Raw genomic sequence first — 17114 nt, forward strand, 5'->3', positions numbered from 1 at the left:
CAAGCAAACTCTCAGTTGGCTCGGAACGTTGAGAGTTAATGGTATATTTCACCGCATCTTCTCTGACGCTAACGGCGAGAGCGCGTGACATCTCAACCGTTAACGGCAACGGTATATAACGCCAACGTTCGGTCGCTGATAACGGTTGGATGTGAATGAACATTTGATCGTCAGCGGTAAAAAAAAACAAAACAAGAAACACCAGCGAGTCTTTGGAAAACAGAAACAGCACTTTGATAAAAATGTGGTCAACTGAGTTTGGGTAAGGGCAGAACATAAGTTGCAATGATGTTTGCAAGTAACTATAACAAATAAAATGTAACTTCAAATAGTAACTATTACTCGCTAACGGCAAACTGTCTCACTCCAAGAAACCGTTATTTTGCTAACGGTAACGTGAATGTTCACGTTTGCTAATTTATCAACAATTATTGTTAACGTTAACTTACAGAACACTACGATTAAGTAACTAACGTTAGCTTTAATGTTGTTTAGCTTAGAACAGGTGGATTTAATTAAGTTAGCTTAGTTGTACAACGTTCATTACAAATGAATCGTTAGCGTAACGCTGCATGAACGTTTGCTTTGTTGAACGTTAACCAGACAATGAAAGGTATTAAAAGTTAATTAACCTAGCTTTAATTAGATAGTGTTAACTTTACCCGACTATGTGTCTGGTTTGTGGGTATGTGCGTTATATCCTACGGAAGCGCATTGCATTCACTGGATAAAAAAAAGACCCCTTTTTTCGTAATTACGACATCCTGATCTCGTAATTACGAGAAAAGAAAAAGAAAAAGGAAACGTCTGTAAATCCTCTCTCAGTGGCAATGATGGCGCTATCGCAGTGAATCTGCTATTATTACCTTCTCGGTTTGAGACACTGGGAAATACTGATGTTTCTAAAAAATGAGGATGGTATTAAATTGAGTATGTCAACACTGCGCAGGCATCTCAAGGCGTTAGGATTGTTCAGGCGAAAAGCCCAGTCTGACGTGCTGGATGTCGCTCTGTTTCTGCAGGAGCAGTTGAACCAACATGGGATGCTTCATGGATATAAATTCATGCATTTGAAATGCATTCGATCTGGTTTGGTAGTGACTGTAACGGACCTCTGAGAGTTTAAAGTATTTTAATAGTTTGTTCCTTTTTTTTTGTCCTTTATTTTAGTCGGTTTTGTTACTGCAGTCGGTGCATTTCCGGTTGCGCTCTTATTTTGAAAGTACAAAAAACGGAAGTTGTTAGTAAGAAACGGGCAGAAAGGAAAAGTTGCCATAACAACGGAAAACAGTGATAAAAAGGTTACGGATGTATTAGTTTAGCACCTGGCTGATATGGGCACACGGTTTGCACCTGTTCAAATTAATTTTTTGAGAAAATATTGTTTTAGATTGTTACGTTTTGTGTCTGTGTCAGAGCTTAAGCTAACCAACTGCTATTTCCGTTTTTCTTCATAGTTCTTACGGTGAGTTCAATAAACCTTTACGAACCATCACTTAAAGACTCCAGACTATAATTCTGCCGGGGATGCTACAGTGACTCAAAGAACTGTGCGGCACCTGTTAAAAAGAGAGAGAGAGAGAGATGTCACTCTTACCTGTCTTAAAAACTTGAGAGCCCTGACACATACATGCATACAGACGCCTGTACACATATATGCCATACAGTGGCCAGTATGGCACCTTTCGTAATCAGGTCTATTTTTTTTATCCAGTGAATGCAATGCGCTTCCATAATATCCCGCCCCATAAATATGTAACCTAACTAACGTTAATAAAAGATAACTGTTAATCCGTTAAATGGAACGCTAAGTAAACCGCTACAACATCATGAATGTCAGATTGAAGAAAAAGCTACCGTACCAAATAAAAATAAAAAAAATACACAAATGTAACACCTCTTTGTGGGTTCATCATGAACTAAGAAGGCTACATGAAACAATTTCATGAAGCTCCAGCATAGTGATCGACTAATTAGTTTTTTAATTAAATGTAATCTAGAGAGAAAAAGCTGAATAATTGAGTTTTTCAACAGCAAAGGGGAGGATATTGCCTGAGTTCTTCATGATGGATGCACATGATCTGAAGGCCAACAAGGATGGTGGTCAGGTAAATTTAATTTAACAGTTTTATTGGATCATTGGTTTTCAGAATACAAGTAAACAATCAATTTAACCTATTAGGTATTGTACAACGTTTTTATGTGTTTGCAAGTACAATTGATATTGTTTACAACACTTGTCTTCCTCAGGATGAATACAAGCAGGCAAGAGAAGAGCGTAAGATGCTCCTCACCCCTGCACACAAGTATATGATTGAGCTCCTGTCTCACAGGCTGTACTTGGAGCCAACAGCAGTAGAGGAATTTATTTTAGATTCTTCATCTGTAAGTTTTCCCATGAGATCCCATGACTATCCTATAAAGCCCCTTTCCCACTAGACAACAAAACACACTAACCTGGCTTATTCTTCAGTGGTAAAGGTTACAATCGGCATTCATTCCTTGGACAAATGACTTTGCAGTAGTCACAACTATTTATCGGCTCCAGTTCTGATTGGCAGTGATGGAAATATGGCACCCTGGTGGACATGTTAATTAATGCCCCTTTTCCATTGCAATACTCTGTGAGGCTCATTGAAGTGAATAATTCATAGATAAAATCAATAGATGTTTGGACAATTATTATAACTTGAGAATAAATATAACATACAATTAATACTGTCTCCTCAAAGCCAACAGACTTCAGTCCCTGATCATCGTAAAACACACTTCATTCAAAGTCGACAGAAACAAAGCAAAACCTGTTAAAAAAACGTCTTGTTATTCATTTCACTGTTCCAACAATTCCAACTCTAGTGAGAGATTGAAAGAGAGACTGAATAAATAACAAGTTACCACTGTAACATTTTCACTGTTTACTAACCCTAGTGCGTTTTCTCATCAGTTAAATACTTGTATATAGATGCTAAAGTTGATGGGAAAAAGGTATACGAGAGGTAATTATTCATCCCCGTGATTTTGAGCAGTCTGGTCCTCCATATAGCCACAATCTGGACTCTGAACAAAGGAAATGAGAAAGCCAAGATCCAACATTGATAAGGGATACCTTTTTCATCTGGCAAAAATGTGTGTCAGTTGTACCTTCTCATTTTACTTTCCAGATGGAAACTCTGCTCATCTCTTTTTAAAAATGTTATCGGCTAAATAAAGTTCACATATTTTGGCTTCACTCCGTCAGAACATCATATGATAGCATGGTTAGATGGTTTATGATTCTAACATTGTTGCAAATTGTACACATGACTGTTTTTTTTTTTTTTTTTACTAAAAGCAGCAATATTTCAACCAATACACATTGTATTGGAGCATTTCATTCTGCTAGTGGGTCTTTTAGATACTAGTACCACTGGTCTTTTGAATGGTTGTCTTTTATGCCTCTTTTAATATACCATGACTGTAAAAAAAAAACAACTACATTTGTTGTTGTTTTTTGTTTTCTTCCTCAATAGCTGGATGCTTTTGATAATTTCTTCTCCAAAGGAGGAAATGCAACCATTTCCTTTGTGTATCAAGAGGCTGAAATCCCAGGAATAGGTAGGTGTAATTGCATTTCATACTTGTTATATTTGTCCCTGTAATGGTGAATATTCAAACTTAAGTACATTACTTTTTTTCATCTCACTAACAACAATTTGTATTTCATATAATTTCAGAGTGTGGACGCTTATATCCTAGGACTACCAAAGGGGACAAAATATTGAGGCTGTTTTTAGCCAATCTGTCTCAGACATGCCTCACAGGCATTTGCTGCTTTTTCACACGGAATAGAGTGGACATTCCTGTGAATTTAGAAAACATTCACGAGGTAAGACATTCATGTATGTTTAGAGTAGTATGTCTCTGTAATTGTAATAAGTTGTTTTTGTTTTGTGTGATGTACACATTTTACCATTTAATTATTGTATTTTAATAGCCCAATAAAATCCCAGTTGAAAGGGCATGACATAACTGTTATTTATGTTCTATAGAAGGTTGTTGCTTGGCCGTAAAAGATACTGATGCACGATTTAGTGAGTTTAGCACCCCAAGTACTGTGATGATTACATAAGTCAAATACACCTCTCCCTTTTGAGAGGATTTATCATCATTGATCTTTGTGTGTTAAAGTAGTAATATTTAACAGTTAAACATAAATGTATGTTGTAAGCCTTTAGATAATACTTTTTCTTCTGTTAAAACATAACTTCCTGAGAATAGATAAATCCGCCATTGCTAAACAACTAGATGAATGTTCATCATAGAAAAAGTGTTGAAGTTGTTATCTTTTATATTGGTTTTACATTTAAAAAAAGACCTTTAGGGACCAATGATTGATCGAGATCATGCAGATTTAAAATATTGGGGATATTGGGGCATTATAAAAGGATACAATGTGAAAAATGTCCAGTCTGTCAGTTCCATGACAACTGAGTTAAAGCCATTTAAATGCATCATGCTCCAGTGCTGGAGTGCTTGTAAGATTGCTGAAGTTGATGCTATCATGTCTGAGGAGAAGTTTTTAATACTATTTAATGATACAGCTAATTGTACTCATTAGCATTAAGCTAATCAGCATTCCATGTATTCATTTTGAAACACTGGCAACTATTTTTATTGAAAACACATCTTACATTAGTTAGGTAGATGATTACTGCTGAAGACCATGTAATGGATAGATGATATTGTTTTGATGCTTTGTAGGAGATCTTCTTTTCAATGATCGATGCCAGAGACGGCCTCGTGAAAGGAACAAGGAAAGTCTTCAACATTGTGCTACCAGCTCTTGAAGCTGAAAACTGGGGTGTCTTAGATAAGTCTAGACATGGACAAAAAATAATACAGAATTTCAAGGACACCATAAAACATTGTCTTGGTTCCTTAGATGGTAAGTCATTATTTTATTGAAGTTGTCAATTATATATTTTTTTTTCTTTTTTCAAGTTTTGGATGTTTAGAACACATTAAAGCCGTACCTTAACCATTTTGTTTAGCAAGTCACACTTAATTGCTTTGACATTTTCAACTGTTGCATTATCTGTTAAGAATGATATTGTTGTAAATGAAAGGTTGTCTTTCATTCAATTTTGATTCATCTTTCTTGTTGGTACCCCAGACATCCAGATGAAGAATGAGAGTATTGTTCACCTGACTACAGTCACAGATATTGACTTTTCAACGTTGGCATCCCTGGACAATATGAAAGTTGCAGCTGCTGATTTTGACATGGTGCATCAACTGGAAGAAGTTCTGATGCAATGGTATAAGCAAATTGAGAAGGTTGGTAAAATTATGATTGTATTGTTATTACACTAACGGGTGGTCAAATGTATGTGAACAGAAACACGATTTCTCCCAGTATCAACGATAAGAGCACTAAAACTCAAAATAAAATATAAATGTAAATTGTTAATAATGTTGGACATGGAAAATGTCCATAGTGAATCAATCTATATTTGGAAGTGTTAAAGCATATCACTTCCTAAATTAATATTATATTAGATGTGTTGATTGAATTGCTTCCCTGTAAAGGGAAATTGTAACCATTGTCTGTGTTCATAATCATCAGGTCCTGATAGAAAGTGATCAGTTAAGGAAAGAGGTTGATTCCGCAGGGCCACTGAGTGAGTTAGAACACTGGAAGAAAATGTCTTTACGATTCAACTCCATCATCAATCACATCAAAGGCCCAAAGTGTAAGGCAGTGGTAATGGTGCTCCATATCAGCCGTTCCAAGAATATGAAGGTACGAAGGCTTGAGTGTCAAACTTAAACAAAGTAATACCCTCAAGAAGTTAGATAGCAATTTGATCAGGTTTTTGTTTGATCTGATCTGACTATGGTTTGATGTGTGTATCAATACAATATGACTAATTGATGCTGTGCAAATTACATGGTAAAACGTTTTAGTTGAATGAGCTATAGTAATTATTAATTACTATCAAATGTAATTGTAAAAAGTAATTAAATCAGATGTGCAGTGTGAAGATGATCGTTCCAGGTGGATGAAGAATGCAGTTATATTTTCAAAATGTGTAACATTTGGGAGTTTGAAAGATTACGTTCAAAATTGAACTTTTTCAACCATGTACTCATGTAGAAATGGCGGGAGCTGGATGCCAGGTTAACAGATCGTACCAATGAGGCAAAAGACAATATGAAATTCCTTGACACACTGGAGAAAGTCTGTCAGCCTCTTTACAACAGTGACCCGGTATGTATAATCAATAATTTGATATGATGAAGAAGGAAAGGTTATATTTTCCGTATTTCCTGATAATCTCCACACTACATTATTTTATACACTAATATGTAATAATAAAAGGATAATAATTAAGGTAAATGTGTGTTTAAAAAAGAAATCCCTAAATGTTGTTGAGGGACGAGTTTGTCAATACATTCAAATCCAATCCAATCCAATTTTAGAAATGTGTGTGTCATTTTAAAGGGGTGTTTACATTCTACAGTAAAGCTTAGTAAAACCCTATATAGTAGACTGAAATAATGTCATAAAGCTATATAAAAGGTATGCATGTATGGTCACCAATTCCCTGTATTGTGATGCAGCCCATGTGTGCAGAAGTTGCATGTCAAACTTTAGATACAGTGACCTCTAGTGGATACCAGGTTTTGTATCCTATTAGAACTGGAACGGGTATCCTATTTGTAGGATAGGCATTATAGTGACCCAGCCACGTTACTAAGAGTCAAGAAATCTATTGGTAATATGAAACATTTTGCAAGATGGAAATTTAAGAACATCATGTATTAATGCATGTTTGTTGCATGTTGTTTATTCTGTTAATAATAAACACGAATGTGTGATTTCAGGTCACCATGATGAAAAGCGTGCAGAACGTCATCGATGCTATTCGAATGATTTACAGTGTTTCACTATACTACAACACCAGTGAAAAGATATCTTCACTGTTCATAAAAGTAAGCGTACTATATTCACTTCTCAGAAAATAAAAGTTGTTGTTCAGAAAATCTAAGAAACCAATGTAATTGTGTTCCTGAAAAAAACTCCAGGTCACAAATCAGATGGTTACAGCATGCAGATCATATATTACTAACAATGGCAAATGTCTAATATGGGACCAAGGTGTTAAAGAAATCGTCAAGAAAATTCAGGTGATGACAACACTTATTTAAACACATTGACATCAGCATGTGACTTTTTTCAAATTCATTAATCTTTTATCTTCGGCAGGACTGTATCTGCTTATATCAGGAATATCGGTCTTGCTTCCAGAAGACAAAGAAAAAAATAACGGAAAGACCTGGAAAGAGGTCCTTTGAGGTTTCAGAGATGCAGATTTTTTGCAAGTTTGAGGGCTTCTGCAGTCAACTTAAAAAGGTGCAGTCCCAAATTATTTTCTTTAAAATTTGAATTGCAGTTTTACCACAAAGCCTTGCCAAGTAACAATATGCTGTATCTATTGTAGATCACACAAATAATAACAGTGTTCAAGAACTTCCAATCTCTTGAAAAATCAAATATTGAGGGCATTGAGATTATGGCCAGAACATTCCACACTGTATCCATGAACGTGAAAATGATGCAGTATGATATCTTGGTTCCAAGGACAGAATTTGAAACAGATTTGACGAAGTTTATGACTCAAATCGGCAACATTGAGGTATGTGTAGTTCTCTTCTGTTTATAATCTGTGGTGTAGGTAGCTTCTAATCTGTCGCTATCCCTTTTACATTTAGCATTGTTTCCAATATGGATGGCGATATTAAAATGTTTGCTATCCTTATCTACAGAAACAACTACAGGCATTTATGATTTCATGCTTCTCAAACATCTCATCTCAGCAATCTCTGTCCCTAATACAGCGGTCAGTATAATATAGTATATATGATTGTTCTGTAATTATTGAAGCTTTGGAGGATTTGTCAATATAATAAAGAAAATCTAACACAAGTCTAATGAGTTCCCTTTTTGCAGTTTTCAGAGGCTGAAAATATCCTGTCTTGACACAGAAATTTCCAAACTTCTGAGTCTTATTCTGCAGCATTATGCCTCAGAAGTAGAGTTTGTGAAAAAGGTATCCCATTTTCATGTTTAAGTAGATATTGATAAAATATTACAGAATGTGTTGTCAAATATGGACTTTTATGTTTTTGATTAAATGAGCTGATCTGCTTTTGTACATTTTCTTTGCAGGTCTTTGACGAACAGAAAGACGCACCCCCTTTAGCTAGAAACATGCCTCCTGTGGCTGGAAGGATTGATTGGGTCCGGCTTCTCTACAAGAAAATAGATGAACCCATCGCATACATTAAAGTAAGGCTACATTTTACCACCAAAACAACTTAAAATACTATAATATTATGTACATTTTGATGTTGAATGTATCTATTGTCATTTACAGAAAAACTCTGACATCCTGTGCAGCCCTGAGGGACAAGTTGTGGAACAAATGTACAAGAAAACTGCAGCTGCGTTTCTAGAGTTTGAGTCTGATTACCACAGAGCATGGATGAGTGAAGTGTCCAAACTTGAATATGGTTGGTTCTCTAGCTCTGACTTGTATGTTGTATGTATAAATATGTTTTTACCCTAGATGCACACAATACCCCTCATTAGTAATACTAATTTTGAATGCTTTCTCTACCATTTTGCCTTATAACAGTCTTGAATAATACACTGCTGGTTCGTCACCCAAAGACTGGTAAATTAGTTGACAACTTTGATCCTAAAGTAACTGAGGTCATTGCGGATGCTAAGCGTTTGTTGAAGATGGGTCTGGAGGTTCCAAAACATGCTTTGCGTCTGGTCAAGTGGGAAAGTGAAATAAAGGCCAACCACCTTCGACTACAGGTACATTATAACACCTTGTTACAGATGGATGGTTACCTTAAGACAAAATGACTTATGACGTATTTGTTTTTGTAGACCATTTTGGCAGATTATGATTCTACTTGTAAGAACATTCCAGTGGAATTCACCAGCCTGATGTCTTCAAAGATCAAAAATGTGAGCAGTTTGTAACTACAGTACATTTAATTATATCATTACAAATCATATTGTGGAAATATAGCTCATATCATGTTCTTATGAATATAAACAAATTATTCAACTCATGATATATGTAAACAAACATTTAAAGTTTTTCTTGCTAAGTTTGTTAAAATTTTCTGTGGGAAAAGTTATAAACCCGCAAATATGAGGCTTGCTACAGGAAGTGTGAATACTAGGTGTGGAACCAGGTTTTCACAATTTTATTTCTATGGCATTTGTGTCCTAAGGAGTTACGTGCTATTGCTTAATTTATCAGTGCTTCCAGAGTTTCTCTTTTTAAATCTTCCTCTTTTTTTTGGTCAATTAAAAGGTGGAATCTGCGCTTCGTCATGGTGCAGTTCTGCTCACCTGGTCATCCTTCCTTCTGGACAAGTTCTTCCAACGTGTTGACACTGCTTTGTTTGAGCTCAAACATCTTGCAACGAAGGTATGTTACTGAATAGAAGTATTTAGCAAAATGCTAACTATCTTTCCTTTTCTGATATGGATATTGTTGTTTTGGATTTGCAACGTAAAACATTGTAATGCAATGTGTGTACATGTATATAATTACACACACATGTTTTGTGTATTTATTTTCAGGTGCAGGATATCTGTAAGATACACATTGATGATGTCCTGACAGACATCTCCCAGACTTTGCTGATTGAGCTCCCTGAAAGACATGCGTCTTCAGTGCTGCAATTGATTGAAATCAATGAGGTACTGCATGTACTATGGCTCTAACGAACGATTATTTTCATATTCCATTAATCTCTCAATCATCTTCTTGATTGATTGATTCGTTGATTAGTCTATGAAATGTCAGAAAAAGGTGAAGAATGACAATCAGTGTCAGTGACTTCCTCAAATGCCTTGTTCTGTCCACAACTCAAACATGTTCTGATGTTCAACTTTAGTGTTTTGCTTTACTCTTACCATCACAGCAGGCAGCTGTTTTGAACTGCTCTGAAAACCAACTTTACAGTATGAAGATACAGTTAGCAACTAACTTGGGAACATAGTGAAGATTTAAGCAATGACAAAATACAGAAATCTCCCTCAGAAATGAATCCAGACCAAAAACCGGAGAGAGTACCAGAAACACAACTCTAAAAGAATGTCAATGGTGCTCTGTAACTAGTGTATGTGTAAATAGGAAACTGTTTGCTATCAAGTTAGACATATAATTTTAGAAGGGGATGATATATCAATGTTGTGTTGTTTCTGCTGCACTCAAACGGCATAAAAGGAAGGATTAGTTTTTTTTTCAAACGGCTTTTTCATAGAAATTATGAAATATGTCTTGTTCACCAATACACTCATTATATCCTTTTTTTTAGGACCAATGTAAGGAGTGGGCAAAGACATTGGACTTCAAATGTAGTCATATTAAAGAAGTGGTGAAGGAGCTGGGTAACGTCTTCAGTGCCATTTATGAATCAAAAGGCACCAAGAAGACTGCCGAGGAACCTGTTTCAGGTGCACATAAGGGGATATAATATACAAGTACTTTTAAGTAATAGGCATACAGTAGCTAAAATTAAAATATATGTGTGTATGTGTACATTTTTTATTTCTCCTTTTGAACATTTTAGGACGGAGGGGTGTGATATTCTCAGGAGAGAGCTACACCCCCAATGAGGATGAGGGAAAGAATTTAGAAGGTCCAGACAGAGATAAAGTAATAAAATTTGAAAAGGTATTTTTTCTCATTTAATCTATTAATATTGATCTTATATACAGTATACCAACACATATGTTAATGATTCAACAAAAAAAATCTTACTTTTAGGAGTTTAAGAAGCTTTATGAACACTTCAGTGCAAGGGTATTTGAGGCACTGGTCAAAACAACAAAGCTGTCTCTGGAGACCCTGAAAAAGAGAATTTGTGGCACTAGGTAAGCATGTCTGCGTTATTCAGAATGTAAAAGGCCAATATCTAAGAGAAACTATATGATCCGTTACAGACCGACATCAAAAAAAGGGAAATTTAATACTTACCAGAAGTCAATATCTGAGACTAAGTTCCCGCTAATAACATGCGAAGTCCAGCTGGTTGTACCCAAAGTGGTGAGTTTCTACTACTCATTGTTTACTGATTCCACTTCATACTAGTTATCTTTTAAGAGCAATAGATAATCTAGAATCCCTTGCCAATATTGTTAAACAGAAGATGTTGTTTCTCTGTCTGATATGTGTTGTCATCAGGTAATGATTCCTACTGTAGATAAGATCCAACAGGCCATAAATCGACTAACTGACTTGGTGTTAGAAATCAGCAAGGACATTGCATGGCAGCAAGAGTACAGTCCAGATGGTGCAATGAACAAAGGTAAGCCAACGCATAGATGAAAAAAAAAACCTGAACGACAAGTAAACAGAAATGCCTTACTGTTTAATCAAAAATACAATAAAAATATGTGAATCTTACGTAAATAACAAATCATCCTCTCAAATTTAAGACAAACTATATGAAGTTAGTTTAAGGGAGATACTTTTTTTATTTGTAGATTTTTCTTTGTTTTATGAACAGTTACAATATAATTATAGTATAATTCTTTTTTTTATTTTATCTGACAGTTCATTGAATAATAACAGCAGTTTTCTGACAGGACCATTATCAATCAAAGTTGTGTACCAGTGTTATTTTTGGCAGCTATTTTAGATTTAGTCTTAGACCTGTGTCTTGTCCAAAATTACTTTTTAAAATTACATTAGATTATACTGAATATTTCGGTCAATCTAGTCCAATCAAACCAGTAATTTGGTCATTTTAGTCAAACTTATTTCACCAAAGATGTTATCTTATCGTTCATTATCTGATGAAAAACACATGAGGATTAGTGATTAGAATGCAGCTTTGCAGTTACTCCGAATTGTTCTGACTGTTTTTGCTCTTTTGCTCGGTTTTGTCGCACCCACCCGGAAAATTATGACAACCATTCGGTACTGCCCGGCAATTAAAAAATATTACAACCACACAAAGGACTGAGTAGTGTGTGTGTGTGTGTGTGTGTGTGTGTGTGTGTGTGTGTGTGTGTGTGTGTGTGTGTGTGTGTGTGTGTGTGTGTGTGTGTGTGTGTTTCAGCGAGAGAGGGGAGAAGGTGACAAAAATAAAAAAAAAGGTTTTATTTTTTTATCTACATATTAATCTCATATGTTTTGATAATGTCACATACGACTAGTGTTTAATGACATTGCTGCAATCTCGTCATCGTGTCCTCTAAAAAGAAAAAAAAAGTTGTTAACGAACATATTTTGTAAAAGTATTCCTTCAGAAAATGCACATTGATGTGTACAACCCTTTTGAATTTGATGTTTGTGATCTCACAGGTGGAGAAAAGGAGAATTTCTATCACAGAGTTGTTGAACAAAAAGACATCAAAAAGGTTGTGATCATTCTGAAATCAGCAGTCAGCTCCCAAAGAGGACAAGCATCTGATGTTCTAAAGCAGTTCGATCAATTCAGTGTGATCTGGGATGAAGACAAGAACCTCAAAGTCAAGGTTTGTTTTTCTTAGAACATAACATTCTAGTTTTCACCTTTGACAGAAAATATACTGTATATTTTCTTATGATACTACCATAATGCTAATAATACCATCATGTGTATCATCATTTAAAAAAGGAATTCATGGACAGCAATCCATCCTTGATCCAGATCAAATCTAAAATCCAGCACTATGACTCAATTGAACAAGAAATTGATGATGTCAAACCCATCATCACCTTTGGCTGTACTGAATTATCAACAGGTAAGGTAATCATAATATGTTCTAGACAGCAACCAGATTGAAGATTTTCTTGCATTTTGATATATCTTTTTGGCCTCTACACTAAATTGTCCAATGTGTGCTGCTGGGTCAAATTTCACTACAGAATAGAGAGAAATAGTAAAAGTTTTATAGCCATCAGCCCGAAAACTGAGCTATAGCATTAGTTTCCCCACTATTGCAGTTCGAGGAACATGGTTGTCACTACACAATGTCATCTAATCCAGTAATTAGACATGTCACTAAAAAACCCCAAAAGTAATCTAGTGGTCGCACTAGGGGCACTTTTGGAATCAGAAATTTTCATAAATTTTTTGTCAAGATATTTCCATCTGAACGAAAGTGCTTGCCCAACTGTCCGACATTGCCATCTCTGCCACAACAAGAAACCTTATGACCCAAGAAGCAGCATCCTCTTTGTTATAGTAAACATTTTTATTTAATAGCAAAACGTTTTAATTGGTCATCACTTGTTTTTAGAATTGTGTGTGTTAGAGGGGAGGAATGCAAATAATGTGCTCTAATTTCTGTTTCCTGTATACAGAACCATTAAAGAAGTCCTTGACAGTTGAGACCAAAGCCTGGAAGAAGTTGTTGTGCAAATACCTGAAGGAGAAGTACAGGAAGAAAATGATTGACACCAGCATACATATTAACAAATATCTTGTACGACTATCTCATCCTGTGACTAATCTGGAAGATGTGCGTTGTGCCATGGGGGCCCTGTCTAAACTTCGGGATGCTGAAATACAAACTGACATGACATTAATTTCCATTGAGGTATGAATAGCACTATATACTGCAGCTAAGGTTGAGTTTGTTACTGCAATGGTTACTGGATATGACCTAGTACAGACCAAAAATAGAACGGCTCCAAAAAAAACCCACACGGGATACATTGTTTAGGGCAGTGGTTCTCAACTTTTTATCAGTGATGTACCCCCCGTGAAATAATTTTTCAGCTGGGTACCGCCTAACCAGCTCAAAGCATTTTGGGTTGAAAAAAAGATGTGATACACTGCACTGTGCCATCAGTGTTTTATATAGTTTTAATACTGATTTAATATAGAATATATACAATTCAGTTTATGAACTTGCACTTATATTTTATTTAATAATTATTAAATAGATATTTTTAAAAGATGTTTTAATGGATGCTCATTTTAAATATATATATATATATATATATATATATATATATATATATATATATATATATATATATATATATATATATATATATATATATATATATATATATATATACTGTAATCTCATGTACCCCCTGGAGTGCCTTCACGTACCTCCATTTGAGAACCACTGGTTTAGTGTGAAGGGCTACAGGTTCTTGGGAGAGGATGAAAAGTGATCCAGGAGGTCAAGTATAATATCTATAGGTTTTAAGACTTACCATACACCAAAACTCCACACAGCAGTTTCTAATACAACTCTAGAAAGCTTTTTTGCATCTGTCTTGACAAACAACACTTTGTTTTAGTACTGTTTTTTAACCAAATGGGATCCACAGAATGAAATTTAAACTTTTGTAAAGTTTACAGAATTAGAATACGGGCAAAACCTGCTGCTAAGTTTTGTTAATAAATAAAGAAAGGAAGAAATAAAGAAAGAAAGAGCAATTGGGAGTTGGGGGTCTGAAAGACAAGACATACACAATGAACTGAGTACATTTTGGCTTCGCTTGATCTATAGGGCAGTGAAACGTACCAGACTATTTGTGGAGATTGTGATTTCCATCACCATCAAATGTATGGTTCTCGTGCTCGATCTTAAATTTGTGTAATGATACAAATCTTAGAAAGGTTTTTCACCTGTCAATATCTATTTAAAGTCATACATTATCCTTCCTCTATAAGTTAGCCTTGCAGTTTTGTTTTATGTAGCTGTCAAATAACAATCATATGTTGTTATATTTTACAGGAAGCTTATGAAATTTTGACTCAATATGGAGCCGAGGTGACCACAAAACAAGTAGAGGGGGTGCACAATCTGAATCGTTTCTTCACAAAGCTGCAGTCTCAAGCCGTTAGTATCATTATTATTCATACTTTGTTTGCTGTGTTCATCAATGTGTTCATCTCTAACTCAGCTGCGATTTTAATTTGTATTCCTGACTTTCCCAGAGTACAGTGCAAGATGAGCTTGTTCGTATGCAGCCCAAGTTCAAACAAAACCTTCTGGAATGTGTTGGCATTTTCCAAAATGATGTTGGTACTTTTATGAAACAATATGATTCAGTAAGTAATCTGTGAATCTTTAAGTCTTATCAATATTGCGATATTTTCTATCGATTCATTTAAATTAATCAGTTCATATGGTCTTGTTTTTAGGAAGGCCCCATGGCTGAAGGAATCGCTCCACAAGAAGCCAGCTGCAGACTCCAGATCTGTCACGTAACTGTCAAATTGTTTTATACCATTCTATATACTGGTCAGTGATGCATGAAAAGCATTTAAACAAATATAAAAGACTGAAAACATTTCAATCAAGGTAAAGATTGATTGAAAATGTAAAATGTGTGTAATGTCTCTCGATCATCCACTTTAAAACAGACTTTAATGTTTTACACAAAGTCACTTAGATGTAAAAAGAAAAAAGTCTAATTTACAAAGTGAGATAGAGAAACTACCCAATAAGTCCTGCGAGTACTAGAGTATTTTGTACCAAAGTATTTACTCTGCCTACGAGCTACGTACCTACCCCACCTCCAGGGGCAGTCACTTTGAAAGAGTATATACAACTTAGCTTGTCCGATACAGTGGATGAAGTGTTGTCTTTGAACTTTATGAACATACAGTCAGTTTATCAACTCATAAAACCCCAGGACCTGAATGCTAAAGTCTCAGAGGTGATACGTAAGTGAGCATTGTATTACAATGCATACGCATTTGTTTTATAAACAAACATTTATCCATATTAACACACGTTTTTGATCAGGGTGGACTATTCATTTTTTTTTCATTTTTATCTTACAATTTCTAATTGTTTGTTTTCAGGGTTTATTCTGCTAAGAAAAAATACAAAACTATATCAGCATTCTGCTTTTCCGAGATTCAATTATCTTGATATTTCTTTCAGGTTAGATTTGAAGAACTGTGGAGAAATTTCACCACATATACTTCTGGGGAGCAGCTTCTTGGCTTGCCAGTCACAGACTATGAATGTCTACAAAAGAAAAAGTGGGATGCCACTCTATAAGTTTACCCCACATTACCAGAACAATGACAATTCTTGGTTATGGTGATAATCTTTATGGTATTTTATAATGTATTTCCTATGATTACCTTAGAAAAGAGATTGACCTGCTACAGAAACTATACAGCCTGTATGATGCAGTGATGAGTAAGATCGGCGGGTACTATAGCATTCTATGGACAGAGATGGATATTGAGAAGATCAATGCCGAACTTTTGGAATTTCAGAACAGGTAATCCAAGTATTTATGTTCAACCTCCCCACATTACAGATACAAACAATGTACTAAGCAATGATTTAAATAAAATATATATATTACGGAGAACAATCTTTCTTTTAGGTAGGCATGTGCTAATATGAAAACTTCCCTAGTACATAATACAATCATCTTGCCCAAATTAATACAATAGTATATATTTAATTGCTGTAAAAAAAAATAGTGTTCAAATATATGTAGTGAAAACAAAAAAATACTAGTGTTTGTATATTTTTTCAGACATAAACATCAATGATTATCCCTATTTCTAGGTGTCGAAAGCTACCCAAAGGACTGAAGAACTGGCAAGCTTTCGAAGACCTGAAGAAGACGATTGATGATTTCATTGAGTCATGCCCTCTGCTTGAGATGATGGTAAGCAAGTCTGTGATGAAGAGACACTGGGACAGGATCACAGACCTGACTGGGCACCCATTTGAGGTGGAGTCCAAGACCTTTACACTACAGAATATCATGGAAGCACCTCTGTTGAAGCACAAGGACGATATTGAGGTTTGTTGGCAATTTGGATGCTGTAGTTGCAACCCCTCTCTAATCTCATATGACAGTATGTGTATTTTATTATGGGCTTGATTTTTCCATTTGTAGGACATCTGCATTTCATCTGTGAAGGAGAAGGATATTGATGCCAAGTTGACACAAGTGAAAGACGTGTGGTCCGGCCAGAACCTGAGCTTGATGATGTTCAAGGATAGAGGTGAACTATTGCTGAAAGGGGCCGACACAGCAGAGATCCTGTCCATCCTGGAGGATAGTCTGATGGTGCTGGGATCACTGCTAAGTAACAGGTACAACTGA

At 35.5% G+C, this 17114-nt stretch overlaps 1 protein-coding gene across 1 annotated transcript in view; it reads left to right on the forward strand.

Annotated features, from left to right (window-relative positions):
• Positions 1-2066: 2066 nt before the first annotated feature.
• Positions 2067-17114, forward strand: part of LOC306753537 (dynein axonemal heavy chain 8-like) — a gene marked incomplete at both ends in the record, with an annotated part of 35952 nt that continues 20904 nt past the window's right edge. Inside the window, 34 exons of the mRNA XM_079237418.1 lie at positions 2067-2108; positions 2251-2385; positions 3510-3594; positions 3714-3865; positions 4741-4924; positions 5153-5316; positions 5606-5782; positions 6137-6250; positions 6868-6975; positions 7069-7170; positions 7250-7396; positions 7485-7679; positions 8061-8093; positions 8213-8332; positions 8421-8556; positions 8682-8869; positions 8945-9025; positions 9381-9497; positions 9653-9772; positions 10393-10531; positions 10648-10751; positions 10845-10951; positions 11021-11123; positions 11262-11370; positions 12387-12559; positions 12682-12808; positions 13371-13606; positions 14765-14869; positions 14968-15081; positions 15175-15237; positions 15923-16023; positions 16134-16271; positions 16568-16808; positions 16905-17104. Coding sequence (XP_079093544.1) covers positions 2067-2108; positions 2251-2385; positions 3510-3594; positions 3714-3865; positions 4741-4924; positions 5153-5316; positions 5606-5782; positions 6137-6250; positions 6868-6975; positions 7069-7170; positions 7250-7396; positions 7485-7679; positions 8061-8093; positions 8213-8332; positions 8421-8556; positions 8682-8869; positions 8945-9025; positions 9381-9497; positions 9653-9772; positions 10393-10531; positions 10648-10751; positions 10845-10951; positions 11021-11123; positions 11262-11370; positions 12387-12559; positions 12682-12808; positions 13371-13606; positions 14765-14869; positions 14968-15081; positions 15175-15237; positions 15923-16023; positions 16134-16271; positions 16568-16808; positions 16905-17104 — 4460 coding nt within the window. The remainder of the gene's footprint in view (positions 2109-2250; positions 2386-3509; positions 3595-3713; positions 3866-4740; positions 4925-5152; positions 5317-5605; positions 5783-6136; positions 6251-6867; positions 6976-7068; positions 7171-7249; positions 7397-7484; positions 7680-8060; positions 8094-8212; positions 8333-8420; positions 8557-8681; positions 8870-8944; positions 9026-9380; positions 9498-9652; positions 9773-10392; positions 10532-10647; positions 10752-10844; positions 10952-11020; positions 11124-11261; positions 11371-12386; positions 12560-12681; positions 12809-13370; positions 13607-14764; positions 14870-14967; positions 15082-15174; positions 15238-15922; positions 16024-16133; positions 16272-16567; positions 16809-16904; positions 17105-17114) is intronic.

The sequence above is a fragment of the Taurulus bubalis genome (assembly GCF_910589615.1).
Source record: "Taurulus bubalis genome assembly, chromosome: 1".
Lineage (NCBI taxonomy): Eukaryota > Metazoa > Chordata > Actinopteri > Perciformes > Cottidae > Taurulus > Taurulus bubalis.